This window comes from Balaenoptera borealis, assembly GCF_965194805.1.
Source record: "Balaenoptera borealis genome assembly, chromosome: 12".
Taxonomy (NCBI): Eukaryota; Metazoa; Chordata; class Mammalia; order Artiodactyla; family Balaenopteridae; genus Balaenoptera; species Balaenoptera borealis.
Window position 1 is genome coordinate 67,709,896 of NC_138869.1, and position 19,460 is coordinate 67,729,355.

Genomic DNA, 19,460 nt, shown 5'->3' on the forward strand with positions numbered 1-19,460 from the left:
GATTATATATTTTCTTTTTCATATTCTCTTCCATTATGGTATACCCTGTGATAAACCATAATGGAAGAGAATAAGAAAAAGAAAATATATACATATGTTTAACTGAGTCACTTTGCTGTACAGCAGAAATTAACACAACATTGTAAATCAACTATACTTGAATAAAGTTTTTTAAAAATTAAAAAAAATAAAATTTAAAAAAAAGAAATGCTAGCCTTTAATCATGCCAATAATAGTAACTCGTTATTTACGGTCAGCAGGATATTTAAAATAATATTCCCTGGTGAATCCAGGGTCAGTCACTCACTAACTATGTGACTTTGCACCTTTATATTTATGTCATTTCCGTAAAATGAGAAATTTGCAGATGAGTCTTTCCCTTCTGACACATTCCAAAGTTTTATTAATGCCATCAAACTTTAATTCATTTCCTATTTACTCAAGTATTTTTATTCCTTATATGTTAGTCTCATTTCAATTTTGAGAATAAAGAAGAGGTATTAACAGGAATTAGCAGCAGTATTTTAATAGTATTATGGCAAGACACATAGGAATGCCTGAGTTTGGTCAGTCACCTCAACTTCAAGGAGTTCCAAGGGAGCCACATGCACCAAGACAAATCAAGTAACATTTTATTAATAACTGTCCAAATACCAGATTCCCCAGTGAAAGGCTTCGATCAGAAGTTGAAGCTGATTCAAAGCCTATGCACCATCTTTTACTCCGTCCAAAATGGTAAAACAGCACATTCCAGTTGAAAGGAACAGAGGCAAGAGGAGAGAAAGCAAGATGTGTGAACACACTGAGTCATATCTTTGAAGATGCAGTGGTCAACATAGCCTCTCTCCCTCTCTCTCTCTCTCTCTCTCTCTCTTATTCTATCTCCATCTCTCTCTTTTCTCCCTGTCTTGAAAAAATACACCCAACCAATACATCACCTTCTAACTGATTATGTCCCATTATTCTTATGGACTTGTTTGTTGTTGTTGTTGATATTGAAACCAAGCTCAACTACAGAGCTTTAAGCTCCAATTTACTGCAGTGGATGAAGGGGTTAAGTTCATGTCCATGTAACTTTCTCTGTATACCCTCCTTTTTCTCCTCTATCTCTCTTTATCCTCCCCTAGACATTTGGTTCCTACCCCAACTAACCAAATTACAACAACTGTCGTTGAGCCAATATTTGATATTTGTTTGAGGGGTCAATGTCACCAATAACTTTTTGTAAGAGGAACTGATTCTTCTCATCTAACCAGTGTGGCTTCTGTTCTTAGTAGCATTCTTCAGGGCTCATCTTAAAGGTCATGTTCTCAAGGAGGCTTTTCCTGACCTTTTGACCTAAATTAAAGAGTTTTGTGTCTCATGCTTCCTTTTAGTAATACTAATTACATAGTTATGTGTTTAAAGACTGCATTTCTTATTAGAATGTAAGCCCTATAAAGGCAGGCAGTTGGCCATAAGCCCAGACAGCAGGTCTGGGCTGGTTAGATAAACGTCCCCTCTCCCCAGGCACCCAGATGCCAGCTTATCCAGTGCAATTCTGCCCACATTTCAGTCCCACTCATGCCCTTGGCAGGAACAGGCACAAGCACACACAATGCTCTAAAGGCAGAGACCGGATCTGTGCTTTTACCACTGTCTCCTCAGTACCTAACATGAAGTCTGCCACCTGGATAATGCTTGATAATTAGTTAATAAATTGAATTTTAGTATTCGAAGTTCCAACATTTGAACTGAAAGCCCTAATTATAAATCGAGCCTTTCAATTAATTTGCCCAATTAATTTTTCTACATTTTTCTCTTTCCGTCCTCTTAAAACACATACATACACGTGCACGCACACACACACACAATATCTTCACACACACTGTACATTCTTTTTTGTTCCTAGCCTCTAATCCAAACTTATTTGCTTATATTAGTCTGACTAATACAACCTAGCTTTACAATGAAAGTTTCAGAGGTAAAGTGGGAGACCCTAAGGAAGTTAGTACAGTGTATTATTACAGGTTAGATTTTTCTCTTCTGTTAATAACTATTAATATGTTTGTTAAACATGTGGTCTCTATTTTCACGTCCCTATCCCAAACAGTTCGGAAACGTCTCCTGCATTCTCTTGATAAAACTGGAGCTCTACTTAACTGCAGAGTTCACATACTGCATCTTGAAATCCTCAAAGCAAAATATTTTATTGCAGTCAGGACATAGATTTGATCTAAAATATATATGTGGGGGTGATAAATTAGAGGTTTGAGATTAACATATACACTCTACTATATATAAAATAAACAACAAGGACCTACTGTATAACACAGGGAACTTTACTCAAAATTCTGTAATAACCTATATGGAAAAAGAATCTGAAAAAGAATGGATATATGTATACGTATAACTGAACCACTTTGCTATACACCTGAAACTAACACTATATATATATATATATATTTTTTTTTTTTTATTTAAAGAAGTTCCCAACAATTAATTTTCCCCAAATAGACCAAACTGCCTCAGAACATTAAGGGACTTGCCATGACTGGACATGATCAAGCAGTATTTGTCACAGGTGTCCTAAAGAGATTCCTGCAGGAAAAAAGATAGTTTGAGAAGATTTGTATACTCAACGTTTCCTAAGAACACAGGTCCTGCTGCCTAAAAAGTGACTACCATCCCCATGAATGCAAATTCACAGGTATTTTATTAAGTTATTATTCTGTATGGACAACAGAATGTAATAGAATTGCTAGGAATACATTTTGTTGTGAGCTCACTGTAGTAAAAAATAATCCAAGATTAATTTGCCTTCCTTCTGCACCCCAAGGCAGCACTCATACCAGGACTGCAACTATTCAACTTAGAGACCTCCCAGGGTTCAGATTCCACAATCACAGCCTGAGTCTCCCATCTACCCAGTGGCACAGCTGTACTGAATAGGGCTTTCAGTGTTCCGGATTAGAACTAGGGTTCTGCAGGGGTAAATGCCATCTCTGCTACTAACTAGCTGTGCATGTCCTTGAGTGAGTCATTTAATTTCTCAGTGCCTCATTTCTTAGTCCAAAAAATTAGGATGAAAACAATACCAAAATTATCTGGGCCACTGGAAGGTGCAAATAAATGAGCAAATATATAAAGTACTTAGAATTCTGCCTGACACAGGTAGTACTCAGTAAATGTTAACCTTATGCCCTTGGGCTATTTTCTTATCTTTTCTGTGTCTTAGTTTTCTCATTCTCAAGCAGGTATGAAAATAACGCTCCCACCTTAGAGCATTGTGAAAATCACAGGAGAGATGTAAAAATGCTTTGGAATAGATCAGCTTCTATGCAAATGCCAGGAGTGAATAAAACTAATATTACAGACTGCTAAGCAAATTCTTTTCTTTCTGCCTTCCTTCAGTTGAAAGTACTTTGTAACTTTCTTCTTCACTCTGTAAGAGAAAAGTTTCACTAAAAACAACTATGAAAAAAAAAAAAAAAACAACTATGAATTTTACATCCAATTAGACAATAGCTGTAGCAATAAAGGCATTCTTGCTGATAAGCTTTCAGAGATGGGTTTTAGCATTTTTCTGCATATAGAAGATCAGGGCTTTTTCAGTAAGCATTCTCTTGGAAGCAGAACAGGGCCCTGGCTCCTGGGCCTCCCATTGTTTACTTCAGCAAGTATTCCCTGGAGCATCATTCACAGAGCACTCTATCAAAGGTGCAGGGAGCAGAATGACCTCTGACAAAGAGGAAGAGCAGCATCTTCTCTAAGTAGGGAAAGAAGATGGAGAGATGAGCAAAAACCTCTCAAAATCGCTCCCAAAGGTCTGCCTGACCTTTCGCGTTCAAGCTGCTGTACAGGGCGTCCTCTTTCAGATTTTCAGTGGAATCTTCCAATTTCCCAAACTTGCTCAACTTAGGGCCAGAACTTAAAGATGCAAATGCAAAGCCTTGCATTTAGAGCCAAAAAAAGGATTGCCTTTGTGCTTGATGAATGATGGGGCTTAATTCAACAACAGTTCAAGTGCATCAGGCTGAGGGGGCAGGTGGCTTCTCATCAGGGCTGGTGCCACCACGTGATACGCTCACAAAATCATGGAAGCAAGTATTTTAAAGTGAAGAGGTCATTTTTCTTATTATAGACATGGTACATGGTTATTGTAGAAAAGTTTGAAAATATTTAAATATATATATTTTATTATTTATATGTAATAGTATATATACATATATATACAACGCAAAAATTGTCCTGAATCTCACAACTTAGAAATAACCCAGATAATGTTAGACCTTAAAGTCTAAGCTCCACGTGGGCAGGGATCTCACATAAGGATGAGCCAGGAGACAAGATCCCAGCCCTTGAGGAGCTCAGCAGGGCTCCTCTCCTTCAGGTGTCGCCTGCTCAGGCCTGTCACTCTATTTTTTTTTTTAATTAATTAATTATTATTATTTTTTTTTTTTTGGCTGTGTTGGGTCTTCGTTTCTGTGCGAGGGCTTTCCTTAGTTGTGGCAAGAGGGGGCCACTCTTCATCGCAGTGCGCGGGCCTCTCACTATCGCGGTCTCTCTTGTTGCGGAGCACAGGCTCCAGACGCGCAGGCTCCGTAGTTGTGGCTCACGGGCCTAGTTGCTCCGCGGCACGTGGGATCTTCCCAGACCAGGGCTCGAACCCGTGTCCCCTGCATTAGCAGGCAGATTCTCAACCACTGTGCCACCAGGGAAGCCCCTGTCACTCTATTTTTAATTTCCCTCCAGTACTCTTTGTGTAATCTTTCTCCATAGCACTGATCACATCTGAACATTATATATATATTATATAAATATTATTATAAATTATTAAATATTCAATATATATTTACTGATCATTTTTCATGTGTCACATTCATTAAGAAAAGTAGCAGATCATAAGTGATCAGTTGATTCCACATTATATATTTTTCCTATTTATTTTGTTTATTATCTCTTTATTCTCGCTAAAATGTTGGTTTGCTCTGATATTCCTAACTTTAAACAGTACCTGGCATGGAGCTGGCAATCAGTAAAGATTCCTAAATTAATGAGTGAAGAGAGATTAAATAAAAACACATTGCTATGTACCTTTTCCTAATAATTATGAACAATTTTAATTGGTTTAATTGATTTTAGTTGGTTTAATCATTACAAACCAGTCCAATAAGAGAGGAGTGGGTAAATAAATTATAATTCTTCTACAAAATAAAATATATCAAAATGTATATTTCTATATTCTATGGCATGTAAATTTTCCATTATGTTTGTTAGATTTTGAAAGTCAGATTGTGAATGAACACACATAATATGATCCCATTTTCAATATACATACACATATATTCATATTGATGTACAATACTTGCTATGTGTCTGGCATGATGTTATGCACTAGGACCACATGGATAAAAATGTGTACTCAGGAAACTGACATATAAAAGATAATGATTATACAACTAGAGAAGAACTATAATGAATATATGTGCATTTCTTCTACTTTAGGAGAGGTCTGGCTTCTTGAGAAAATGGCCAGGGAAAGGAGGGAAGAATTATCTGATTAGAGAAAAGGCACTTTATACATACGCATTACTTTAATGGCCAAGCTGCCAGTGAGGGGGGTGGGGGGGGCGGGTGGGGGGAATGTTATCTTTTTGGTGCACATGATGATAAAATGTTTTACTTACCATTCAAAAGCAAAGTCACTACTTCTAAACCATTCACGATCACAATGAGATTTGCAAGTGACATACAGATTGTAACCGTTTTGATATCTTTACTTTAGTCCTGATTATAGATTGGGAACAGTGTGGAAATCAGAGAATTGTGAAGAAGTGTGTTTTTGTTCAGTGCTCACTCCACCCCATGGTGCTGTATCTGACACAGTCCTGAAATCACAAGAAGATTCGTCTCCTTGGTTTGTTCCACTGTCCCTAATACACCAAGGAAAGCAGAGACTTGGGAACTCAATCTGACCCAACCACCCTGTTTGTCATCAGTACAATGTGTTATTTGCAAGTTCATCCAGTATCTTCCATTACAGGGTGTGGAGCAGCTAAGAATAGTTGCAGAATTTGACGCTAAGCTGCCTGCCAGGAAGCACAGAACTGACTGTGTGACTCACTGTGGGATGTAAATTCTTGTGAGAGCACTGATAGAGGAGAGCCTTTCAGCAAGGGAAGGAGAGGGCGCCTTTTAACAAGTTGACGTGGCTGCCAAGAACCTCTGCCCCTTTGGTCTTTTAGTGAGAAAGAGCAAACTTGGAGATAAGCGACACTCCAGAACATCACTAAATTGTACGAGGTTAAATTTCTCTCACACAGCTCGGATAACAATGTTGGATGCTTTCCTTTAAATAAAATTTAAACTCTGAAATAAGCGTTGGTCATAAACAGCACCATAAGCTAAGATAGCAGAGCCAAGGCTTAAACAGGCTGGAAGTGCTTACACGGTCTTCATATCAAGTGATTCCTGTATCATTTATTATCTTAGCCACTAGTGAACTTGCATCAGCAAGCCATCTCAGAATATCCCAGATGGATACCATTCTCAAATACCCACTTAAGAATCTGTAAATAAAATGAAAGTAATACTAGCAGGGAATATTTATTCAGCGAGGCACTGTGCTAAGCCCTTTACTTGCAATTTCTAATTTAATTTTTACAATCACTCTATAAAATATATTAGATTATTGTGTCTGAATTAAGTTCATTTACTTGCCCACAGTCACAAAACTAGTCATGAGAGCATCCTGCAATTTGGCATTACTTTCTTCCATTTTTATTTCATGATCACCTGCTATAGTAATTCAAGAAAATAATATCATGTCACTTGAACTTTATAACGAGATTTTGCACAAGTTTCTGCCTATGGTAAGTAAGACTACTAATTCCAACTTTATATTGTATTCACCTAGCACGCAAATTAGGAGAAAAGAATATTTTTTTTTCTCTTAACCATGGAAGAGGAGACATCGTTAATGCTCACGATTCTCACATGAGATTTTTAAGTGTAGAAAAATATAAAGATCATCTTTTTAACATTCAAAACTTCCAGTGCCATGCACATTCTTTTATCTCATAAAATAGCTGATATGGGGCTTCCCTGGTGGCGCAGTGGTTGAGAGTCTGCCTGCCAATTCAGCGGACACGGGTTCGAGCCCTGGTCTGGGGGGATCCCACATGCCGCGGAGCAACTGGGCCCGTAGGCCACAATTACTGAGCCTGCGCGTCTGGAGCCTGTGCTCCGCAACAAGAGAGGCCGCGATAGTGAGAGACCCGCGCACCGCGATGGAGAGTGGCCCCCGCTTGCCACAACTAGAGAAAGCCCTCGCACAGAAACGAAGACCCAACACAGCCATAAATAAACAAATGAATAAATTAAAAAATGGTCCACATCAAAAAAAATCTTAAAAAAAAAAAAAATAGCTGATATCTGTTTTGAACCACAAAAATGGCAATTCCACGTGGTTCAACCCTCCAGATAACAGGGTGGTGCTCCAGGATATGGGCCCAGAGCCAAGCAGACCTGGGTTCAAGACCTGATAAGGCCACTTTCTTGGCCTGTGACCTTGGCACATTATTATTGCTCTCAGTCAAAGGTCCTTGCGTTGTAAAGTGGGGCTGATAAAAGTTCTCACCTTTGTGAGAAGATAATTCAGGCAAAGCACTCACTGGAGCACCCATCCCATTCTCTGCAGTAAAGGATGCTCTAAGTTGACCATTGTATAAGTTACTCAGGTACTTTGGAGCCAACAAGCCCCCAATCCACATACCTTCCTCTTACAATACCTCTTCAATCTAAGTAGACCAGCATATGAATATGAGTCCTCATTTGCAATTCTATTCATTTTTCTGTGAAGTAGGTGTCAGAGTCACTTTAGAACCCAGGAAAGATTCAACTCTGCAACCTAATTTATTCTCTCATTCTAGAATTATTCACTTAAAATGTGTCACCGTGTTTTCTCATTTTTCTCTCTTGGACCATCACTTTCCCCATTTCAAGAAGAATAAATTTTCCCTTATAATTTCTCTCTAAAGAGACAGAAAGAGGAGAACACTCTTGAATGTGTGGTAAGACTTGTCATTATAACTCAAGGGATTTTTAGCACATTATGTAAACATTACTATGTTTATCCATCTTATGTAGATAACTATTTACTGTTTCAGTAACTTTGTATAAAATAAAAATAGACCTCTGTGTCTTTTAAAAACAAAAATGCTAATTAATTCTCTAAAATCAGTGTTTTTAAACATTACCTAAATCTATTTTTGCCAGAGTTTCAGAAAGAATATAGATATTCTCAGTGGATGGTTGAACAATAAATAGATGAACTTTAAGTTTTCTTCTGCCCCAAGACTCATGATTTTGATAGGAGTTTAATACACTTCCCTGACTCCATGGTTCTTGTACCTCTTATTCCACTTCATTGCTCCTGTAAGGCTATTTATCACAGTTGCCCCACGGCCACCCAGTTTTACATTCATCACAGCCTAGGAAGACCATATATTTCTTCCCCAGGACCCAGTGATTGGGCAAAGGGTTATGCCTATGATCTACACCTGACAAGTTAGAGTCCTTACTCATAATTTTCCAGCTTGAGACTGTCACCATCCATCTTTGTCATGGTATCACATGAGCCTACCTAAGAGTGAAGCCAACACAGAGAAGCCAGGAGATGGACAGAGAGAAAGGCAGAACAGCGAGGTGATAGAGAGAGTCAGAGCACTGGACACGTCATTTGAACTCCTGGATTCAGCTGTGCCTGAAGTCCATATACACGTGGTCTTCTTAGTTATACCAACTAATAGAGTCCTTTATATTAAAAGCATGTTGACTTGGATTTCTGTTATCAGCAACCAAAAACACATGTAAAATAAATGACAAAGACCTACTGTATAGCGCAGGAACTATGTTCAATATCTTGTAATAACCTATAATTGAAGAGAATCTGAAAAGGTAGATAGATAAATAGATAGATATAACTGCATCACTTTACTGTACACCTGAAACTAACACAAAATTGTAAATCAACTATACTTCAATAAAAAAAAAATTTTTTTTAAACATGTAAAATGAGTGGCATAATGCCTAGTCCACAGTAAGCTCTCATTAAATTGTATAGATAGGTATACAATTTAATACAAAGAGCACACATTGATCTCAAGCACTGGAAAAGCACTATACAATGTATCACAAGCAAAACAAAGATGACTAAACCATACTTCAGGATACAGCTCTTCAAATATTAATGCTATGTATTAACTATTAAATAACTTCAAATATTAACTATGTATAACTTCAAATGTTAATACTCTGTAGCAATTAGACAGCACTGGGTCCACGGAGGAGCCTGGGTGTGGTTGTCAGGGGAAGAGGAGTGGAGAGATGGTCACAGAAGGGATGGAGATCAATACCTCCTGAAGGACTTGGGGAAACTTTCTGGGAAAAATGGACTTTCACCTTGCTTTGCTGAAGGGTTGGATTTCTGAAGCCTGAGTTGGGGATATGGTGAAAAAAAAGCTTCCGAGGTGGTCAATGGCATGAGTACAGAAACCTGAAAATTCAGGGTATGTTTGTAAACAGGGCAGCCCTGGATCCATAAGAGTTCACGTGAAAGGTGTATCAAAGTAGTATTAGGGAAATAACGCCAGGAGAACTTCCTGTCTTCAATAGGCTTTCAGAATTCTCAAAATCTCAAAAGAGTTTGGGAGACAAATACGGTGATGCCCATGCAACTCATCAGAATATTAAGAATGCACTCCATCGCCTATGGCGACTGACTGAGGCAAAACACAACTTCCCCTTCAACCCTGGGGAGGGCTCCTCCTTCAGTGCCCCAATCTGGATGTACCTCTCTTCCACATTACCATCTCTCTCCTTCTTCAATAATGAGCTAAGCTTCTTCAAAAGGTGGGCAATGAAAACTTCTATATCCCAGATGCTGCTGAGAAGATTAAATGATGTGCTCAGCCCAGTAGCTGTGGCAGGGTAAATTCTTAGCACGCGCTACATTTTCTTCTTGTCATTGTTATTTTTTTTTTTTTTTTTCATTATTCTCTGGCTTCTACACCCATTCATTTGGAACACCTTAGCTGAAGTTCAACAGTGACACTAAGTCACGGGTCAGTGGTTTTCAATCCTCATCTGTCCCCAAAGCTGCATCATTCCTGGGCTCCTCCTGACACTGCCCCCTCCCACTCCCCTGCCTGCTAACTCTCTACCATCATAGTTTTCACTTCACTCTTCAAATGTAGGGATCCTTTGTCTCCTTTTTTGTTTTTTTCTTTGGTGGTCTTTTGGGTTTTTTTTTTTTTTTTGGCCGCTCCAGGTAGCTTGTGAGATCTTAGTTCCCAGACAAGGTTTTGAACCTGTGCGCCCTGCAGGGGAAGCACTGAGTCCTAACCACTTGACTGCCAGGGAAGTCCTGGGATCCTTTCTCTATAGGCACTTATTCCTTCTTCTGGTTAAAACTATGAATTGTGTGCACTTACTATTCTAACTCTAATTTTGTGTTTCCAGTTCTCCACTGGGATATCTTCACATGGTTTCATTGGCAGAAGCCCAGGCTCAAAGCCTGCTGTGGAATTTGTCTATATCCACACACCTTGTTCCTCCTCAACAAATGGCAGGACCATCCTCCTGCCTCCAAGCTCCTAGTACCCATCCTCCATCTCCCTCCTTCGTAGCTGATGATGTGTCCAATCTCACAAATTTTGCCCGTGTAACATTCCTTTCCATGCGCTGGCCTTTTCTCGTGGTCAGTTCCCCAACACCTGTTTCAAGCTCTTTCTGACCCACCTGCCCTGTAACTTTGACACTGATCAAGATTCACAGTTTAGGAGAAATCAGTTGAGAATCATGACTATTTCAACCATGAGTAACTTTCATGTGAAAGGCTCTGCATTGAATTCCAAATGCTGTGAACTCAGTTTTATTGTAGTATTTCCAAACATCATAGTTAATTGGGTGTACTGTAGGTCAAATAATTCACTTTTTTGTGTTTTCAATCTAACATAAAGCACTTCCAAACTTTCAACTATTTGCTATTACTTTTCTCCCTCAGTAAGTGCCAAATTAGCTCAGTTTTTGTTCATTTTTGAGTGCTAACAAACAAGGCTATCCTCAGCAGCAAGCAGAAAAAAATCCTGAATGAGGGGATATGATTTCAAGGGGCAAGAAATTTCTCTGTCCCTGGTTCACTGGCAATGAGGTATCATATCCAAGGTTTTTCCCCCTATGATCATGATTGCATTTGAAGAAATAGGTAAAAGGATGTTAATTTCAACAACTTATAAAAGCAAAGTAATGGACACAATTTTAATGTCAAATAATAGTGGATTGTTTAAGTAATTTAGGGTACAGTCATATAATACAAGCCATGGAAATACTAAATATGACTTATCAGCATGTTTAAAGATATAAAAAATCATCATAAATTAAGAGAAAAGAGACAGTTTAAAATTTGCACAAGGATGATTTCATTTTGTTATATGAAGAATGTATAACAAAATTAGCAGAAATAGTCTTGGAGAAATACGATCATGGAATTTTTGTTGTTGTTGTTCAACTACTTTCTATGTATTCTACAATGAAAATGTGTTAAATTACAGGAAGGAGAAAAAAGGTAATGTTTTCTTACCATTAGAAATAATAATCAAAAAAAAGAACTATGCCTTAAGAATAGTCTTTAATTGGTGAACATTTAGTGTTAATATAAATTAGGTTATTCAACATTTGTGGAAAGTGTATATTGATGGATTCTTGGTAAAGAGGAGATATGAGTTTCTGAAGATACTAGATGGAAGAGAAATATAGCCACTAATGACTGGGTTGGTCAAAGAGAGAGGAGGATAAAAATACCCCACTTCATAATCTTGCCTAGAGAGAGCCTGCCACAAAATACAGCTGATGGTAAAGAAATGAAAAATTAGAGGTCTCTGTCAAGTGTGCTGTTACTCTCTCAACATCCATAGCAACTCACCTGTGTAATAAAATAGGTCATGCTGATTCACAGGGAAATCAAATTTATATTTTTGCCATGAGCCTATTCCTTGAGAAGTTTAAGGCTCTCCAAACTCGGCTGGGCACACAGAGCCACTACGCCTCATGAATTTCTAATTTCTATAATTCCACAATTTGAAGCCAAGTTTAAAATAACTAAGTTTAAGATAAATATAACATTTTAAAATAAAAATTTAGAATTCCCTACATGTCAAACACAGTGTATGATCTCATGAACTATTTCCCGATATACAAACTCAATATGAAATTTTATTCCACACTTGTCTATTGCAGGTGGGAGGAAAGTTGATGCACCTAAGCCATGCTGGAGAAGAACTTTTTTTTTTTTTATTAGACTACAATTGCTTTACAATGTTGTGTTAGCTTCTGCTGTACAATGAAGTGAATCAGCTTTATGTATACCTATATCCCCTTCCTCTTGGACCTCCCTCCCCAACCCCATCCCACCCATCTAGGTCATCACAGAGCACCGAGCTGAGCTCCCTGTGCTACACAGCAGGTTCCCACTATTTATCTATTTTACACATGGTAGTGTATTTATGTCAAATCTAATCTCCCAATTCATCCCCACCTCCCCTTCCCCCACCTCCATGTCCTCAGATCTGTTCTCTACACCTGCGTCTCTATTCCTGCCCTGCAAATAGGTTCATCTGTACCACTTTTCTAGATTCCACATCTATGCATTAATATACGATATTTGTTTTTCTCTTTCTAACTTACTTCACTCTGCATGACTGACTCTAGGTCCATCCACACCTCTACAAATGACCCAATTTCATTCCTTTCCATGGCTGAGTAATATTCCATTATATATATGCACCACATCTTCTCTATCCATTCATCTGTTGATGGACTTTTAGGTTGCTTCCATGTCCTGGTTATTGTAAACAGTGCTGCAATGAACACTGGGGTACATGTGACCCTTTGAATTATGACATACAGATGGCCAAGAGGCACATGAAAAGATGCACAACATCACTAATTGTTAGAGAAATGCAAATCAAAACTACAATGAGGTAATACCTCACACAGGCTCAGAATGGCCATCATCAAAAAATCTACAAACAATAAATGCTGGAGAGGGTGTGGAGAAAAGGGAACCCTCTTGCACTGTTGGTGGGAATGTAAATTGATACAGCTACTGTGGAGAACAGTATGGAAGTTCCTTAAAAAGCTAAAAATAGAACTACTATATGACCCAGCAATCCCACTACTGGGCATATACCCTGGAGAAGAACTTTTAAAGGAGCTTTTCAAAGCAGAAATCCTTGGTTCCCTGAGTCCTTTCCGTTGGTCAGCTCTTGCTATTTTATTCTAATACTCGTAGCATTGATTTCACTGACCCAATAACCCCCAAAGTCTTCACAGTGGAAGTCCAAATTAATTAATGGTTTTCTCATGATTACCGAAGGGGAAAGGGGAGGAGGGGTAAATTGGGAATTTGGGATTAAGAGATACACACTACTGTATATAAAATAAACAACAAGACCTACTGTATAGCCCAAGGAACTATATTTATATCTGATAATAACCTATAATGGAAAAGAATCTGAAAAAGAATATATATATATATATATATATATATATAATATAACTGAATCACTTTGCTGTACACCTGAAACATTTTAAATCAACTATATTTCAATTTGAAAAAACAAGAAACGTACAAAGAAAAAATAAATAAAATACCAAAAACAAACAAATTAATGGTTTTAGAATGAATTTTAAATTTTAAAGTCTTCTTTTGAAATCATATTATATTGCAAAAAAAAAAAAAAAGGCCTGCCACCACTGGAAAAGACTGCTTTCAAACACCTAAAAATTGGCAAAAGCAGCCACATGGTTGACCTACATACTCAAACAATAATGAGCACATGCCCATTGGCTTGAAATACTTCCTAAACACTGCAGCTTTTCAAAAGAAAAAAGAACCGAGGTGTGTATTTTAAACAGTATTGAGAGATCCTGGGACACAGAGTGTCCCATTTGGGCCAGAGCAAATGGACTCTCACAGGCACAGACAGCAATTCCACGTCCCACCAAGAGCACTCATCACGTTTGCAGATGACAGCACAAAGCAAGGCAGTGCAGGGTGGCTGCCTGGCCTTCCATTTCCACCCACTCCTACAGAATTGTGGCAGCTTTTAAAATGAATTGTGGCTTTTCATTCTTGAACCAGGAACCACGGACCAAGGTAATTGTCACATTTCTCAAATTTAAGGACTAAATACTCAAAATGACCAGACGGTTGACTGTGTTTTCTGTGAATCCCTGAATCTGTACTAACAATAGAGAGATAACGTCAGTGTTCTTTTTTAAAAGTCCAAGAAATTTGAATTCTACTCTGCCTGCAAAGGAGGAAAGAAGCACTAAAGTCATCTCTTTGGTAACTTTTTAACATAAAGCAGCAAAACACACCACTTCCCATACATCTGAATCTCCTCTGTTCCATGGCCAATACCCCATTCCAGGTCACCTTCACCTCACAATTGTGGGTTAAGTGAGGCTTGTCTAGCTTCCTGCTTCTCTTTGTTCTCATTCATTCCGCACACTGTTGCCATGCTAAATTTTGTATAATGACGTCTTTAGCATTTGGATCACTTGAAATACTTCCTAAGTATTAGTTGAGACTCTGGACTTTGCTATTTGCTCAGTTTTGCTCTCCCATGTAACTCCCCCATTTCCTTCTACCTGATAACTTATCACTGACTGGCATCTTATTCCCTGACCCTAAGAGAGAGTTCAGTCCATCTCTGGGCTAGGTATCTTTCTCTGTACTGGCTGTGGGTGGCTGGGTCTCCTGATTCAGTTAACTGTACATGGAGGTGAGTGGAGAATATACTTGGCACAGAGAATTATAGGGTTGTAGGTGGAGCAGCTTTCCTTAGAGAGGGTTGAGGGTGGGCAAGAATAAAAACACCTGGAATAAACCCAAACACCAAGAAGAGGATTATGTGGCTGTTGAAACTGGCATACTGGGCTGAGCTTTTTCAGTTCAGCTCAGTTCCTCAAAATTGAGTTTTTCAATTCATTACATTTTAACTAGCCACCAGAGAGATAGGTAAAAACTGGTTCTTATTCATTGAAAACATCATTTTTCCTGTAAAACAAATACAAAACTATCATGGGGTAAAAAATGCAAAATTCACATTTCCTTTTTAAGATAAAATTAAGACATTTTCTAAACATGTCTAACTTAAAGGAGACAGCATTAGGCTACACAAAGTATTTGGGGGTCTTTGTTCCTACTCTTCTGACTTGAGGGGGAACTCGAAGGAAGCAGCACTGGGTCTAAAGGTTTAGGGGTGTTGTAGGAAAAGGGTTGTGTGGGAGGGGGGGTTCCACTGGCAGAGATCTCAGAGCACCTGGGGAGAAAAATCTCTGAGTCTCAAGACCTCTGCCTACAGTTTGCACTGAACCCACATAACCGGCTCTAAATCTTTCCAGATGGCACCTTGTCCCCTGTTATATTTCATGCTCCTTTCCTATTCATGGTCCCTTCCCTACTTGCTAAGCGAGTTAAGGAATGATGAGGATGAGGATGAGGTTGATTATGATGGTTAGCTTTATGTGCCAGCAAAACTGGGCTAAGGAATGTCCAGGTAGCTGGTAAAACATTATTTCTGGGTGTGTCTGTGAGGATATTTTTGGAGGAGATTAGCATTTGAATCCCATGACTGAGGAAAGAAAATCTGTCCACACCACTCTGAACAGACATCATCCAATCCTTTGAGAGCCCCAGTAGGACAAAAAGGCAAAGGAAGGGTGAATTGTTTCTCTCTCTTTTTTTTAGATTTTTTATTTATTTTTTAATTTTTAAAAAGTTATACAATTTTTAAACATCAGTTTCCATTTACAGTTATTACAAAATATTGGCTACATTCCCCATGTTGAACCTGCCTTACACCCAGTAGTTTTTGCCTCCCACCCCCAACCCCTGTAATGCACCCCCCATCATCATCCCCACTGACAACCACTAGTTTGTTCTCTGTATCTGTGAGGCTGCTTCTTCTTTGTTATATTCACTAGTTTGTTGTGCTTTTTAGATTCCACATATAAGTGATATCATACAGTATTTGTCTTCTTCTGTCTGAATTGTCTCTCTTTTTGAGCCCTGCCCTCCGACATTGGGGTTCCTAGTTCTTGGGCTTTCGGAGTTGGACTGAATTATACTACTGGCTTTCCTGGTTTCCCCAGATTGCAGACAGTGTATCGTGGCATATCTCAGCCTCCGTAACCATGTAAGCCATAATAAATTTCCTCTTATATATCGAGAGAGAGAGAGATAGGTATCTTATTGTTTCTGTTTCTCTGGAGAACCCTGACTAATACAGTTATGACGATGTTGATGTTGATGGACTGATTCCTACCTTTACAGATTTCAAAGCATTGTGATATACATTACATATATATATATATATGTTACATATATACACATTACCTACATTTATACCCACCTATGTTGTATATATTATCATGGTATCTTAGCAGTTGTCATGTCAGATTTATAGAGGAGTAACTTCATCCCTAACTTATAAATGCGGAAACTGAGTTTCACCACGTTGTTCCTGGTCAGGACGGAGTTTTGTGACTCTAGGTCTGCTGCCCTTGATGCTAAGACTTTGTCTGCAACTCCTCCATCCTTTGTTTCCTCAGCATGTTTGGTTTATACCACAGAATACTTGTTTACAGGTATTTTGTAGGTATTTTAGATGTTCTTATGTAAGTTCACATTTTGTCCCCAACTAAACTGTAACTTTCTGATGATAATCTCAGTTATTATATTGTTCAGTTTTCTGCCTTTGTTGTCATAGACAGTCATGACTTTAAAGAAAAGTAATTTGTTTGGGATTCTAAAATCAGTTGCTAGGGTAACAAGCTAAAAATTCAGCCATAAGTCTGTAAATATATTTATTGAAATCCAAAAACAGAAGAAGGAGGAGGAAGAGGAGGGGGAAGGAGAGGGGAGGGGAAAGGGAGGTGGGTGGGAGGGAGGGGGCAGAATGAAAAAGCAGATAGTGGTTGATCCTCCCCTCTCATACATCTCCCAGCCAAAAAATCACAAAAAAATACCTTAGGTTGTGGGAGGAACTTGGCCCAAGCAATGTTTATCGCATCTAAGGAGGTTGTTGTCAGTTCTTTATTTACAGAAAGGCTACCTAAAGGCTAAGCCATGGACACATAGACTATTGAGAAAGAAAGTGAGTTAAATCCCAGTGGACACTGCTGTTCATCTGTCTAGCATTAATTCCCTCTTCCCAAGACAAGCCCTAATATGGTTAAGCTACTCACCCTTCTGCCATGTGAATTGGGGGAAATCGGCCTGATTTTAGGGGAAAATCCTAATTTCTAAGCTAGTGGTCTTTATTAGATGGTACCATCCTCTTGGAGTTTGGAAAATATGTGAGAGTGTTTTTTGGTCATCACAACTTCATGTGCTTTGAGCATTTTGTGTCCCAAATCCAGGGAATCTAAATGAGCTCCGATGAATAGGATGGCCTACAAAACCAGGAATTATACCATCCCAAATATCAACAGTGGGCATGTTGAAAAACACTGCTTTCAACAAACCAATGGCCAATTATTTGACAATGGCAAAAATTCTTGAATAGACACTTAAACAGTGATACACAAATGGCAAATCTGCACATGAGAAGATGTTCAACATCCTTAGTTATTAGGGATACAAGACAAAACCATGATAAGACTCCAGCACATACCTATTAGAATGGCTATAATAAAAAATGCTGAAAATATAGGTAAAGTGCAGGTAAAGATACGGAGCATCTAGAATGCACACACATTGCTGGTAGGAATGCAAAACAGTGCTGCTACTCTCAGAAAACAGTCTGGCAGTTTCTTATAAAGGTAAACATACACTTACAGGATGCCAAAGTCTCCTCCTAGTTATTTTCTCTAGAGAAATGAAGGCTCACGTCTACACAAAAACCTGTACACTAATGTTTGTAATAGGTCTGTTGATAATAGCCCCAAAATGGAAGCAACCCAATGTCCTTCAGTGGGTAAATGATTAAACAAACCATGGCACATCCATACAATGGAATCTTCCTCAATAATAAAAAAGCAAAGTATTGATCTAAGGAGGTGTGCAACAGCTTCGATGGATCTCGAAGGCATTATGCCACGTGAAAAAAGCCAGTCTCAAAAGGTTACATACTATACGATTCTATTGATATGAATGTCTCAAAGGGACACAGCAAAAGAGACATAGTTTTGGAGAATAGATCAGTGGTTGCCAGGGGTCAGGAGAAAGGGGAAAGATATAACTTCAAAAGGGAAATTTTGAAATTGCATATTATGTCCCCACAGGGGAGTTTTTTGAGGTGATTGAACGGTTCATGTATAGATTTGTATACACTACTTTGATGGTAGTCTATACGAATCTATGCATGCGTTAAAATGTATAGAACTGTACACAAAAAAGTCAATTATATGGTATGCTACTTTAAAAATAAAATTTTAAATGAGAAAAATAATTACCAGATATATTTATTCAGTAGGTTTTTCCTTTGCAGCAGGGCTTTCAAGAACAAATAAAAGTTATTTACCAAAGGATAAATGTACACATTACAAAGTTATAATGCATAAAAGAGAGACAGAGAAAAATCACTGGGAGATTTGAGTGGGGAGAAATCATTTCCAGATAAAAATGAGGACAGGTCAAAGGTAGACTGGATCTTAAAGGATTGGTAGATTTTTTTAATTTTTTTACTTTTATAATTAATAGTATTAGTACTACAGAAGTAATATATGCCCAGGTAACACATTCCAACAATACAGATGGAAAATTAATTGCTAAAATACACACACACACAAAATCACTACTAATCCCACACCCCAGGGTAACCACTGTTAACTTGGACATAGCTTGGTTTATATCCTCCCAAACATTTTTCTGTGCATGCACAAATGCTAAATATATACAATTTATTGACCAGACTGAACTCAGTAGAGTACAAACATGAAATGGTTTTATTTTTCCTCCAAAGCCTGTAACTGTGCTATCAGATTTCTCTGTATCACCCCTTAAAAACAGCTTGGGAGGACTCCACAGTTTTACAGTGCCTTTCAGACACTAACTCTAAGTTTATTCAGAGCAGCAGTTTTTGGGGGGAGAAGTATTAGCCTAAAATGATCTCAAACAATACCTAACATGTCAAGAATTTGAATAAAATTGCCAAAATGCAAGAGGAAAAAAAAAATCTGTCTGGGTTAATATTATCTTACACTTCTGATGTTGAATATGCATGTTTAGCTACATTAATAATTTATGAGTAGACTTTTGATTATTTCATCTATATCCCCAAAGACTTACATATTAAAGTTTGCCCAAAAATACTTGAGAGCATCCCTATCAGAAAAATGGAGAATCACCTTCCATTCAAGGTCACTCTATGTCAAACATATTTACAAATGGATGATTTGGTTTTATT

The 19,460-nt window shown here is 38.2% G+C and overlaps 1 protein-coding gene across 23 annotated transcripts in view; it reads right to left on the minus strand.

Annotated features, from left to right (window-relative positions):
- MLIP (muscular LMNA interacting protein) overlaps positions 1–19,460 on the minus strand; it is a 283,518-nt gene that overhangs the window by 235,679 nt on the left and 28,379 nt on the right. The window contains exon 1 of one of the 23 annotated variants that reach the window (XM_082347144.1): positions 2,529–2,586. The exons of the other annotated variants lie outside the window; for them this stretch is intronic. Coding sequence (XP_082203270.1) covers positions 2,529–2,531 — 3 coding nt within the window. The 5' untranslated portion in view covers positions 2,532–2,586. Of the gene's footprint in view, positions 1–2,528; positions 2,587–19,460 lie in introns of those variants that run through there. 23 annotated transcript variants of the gene reach the window in all.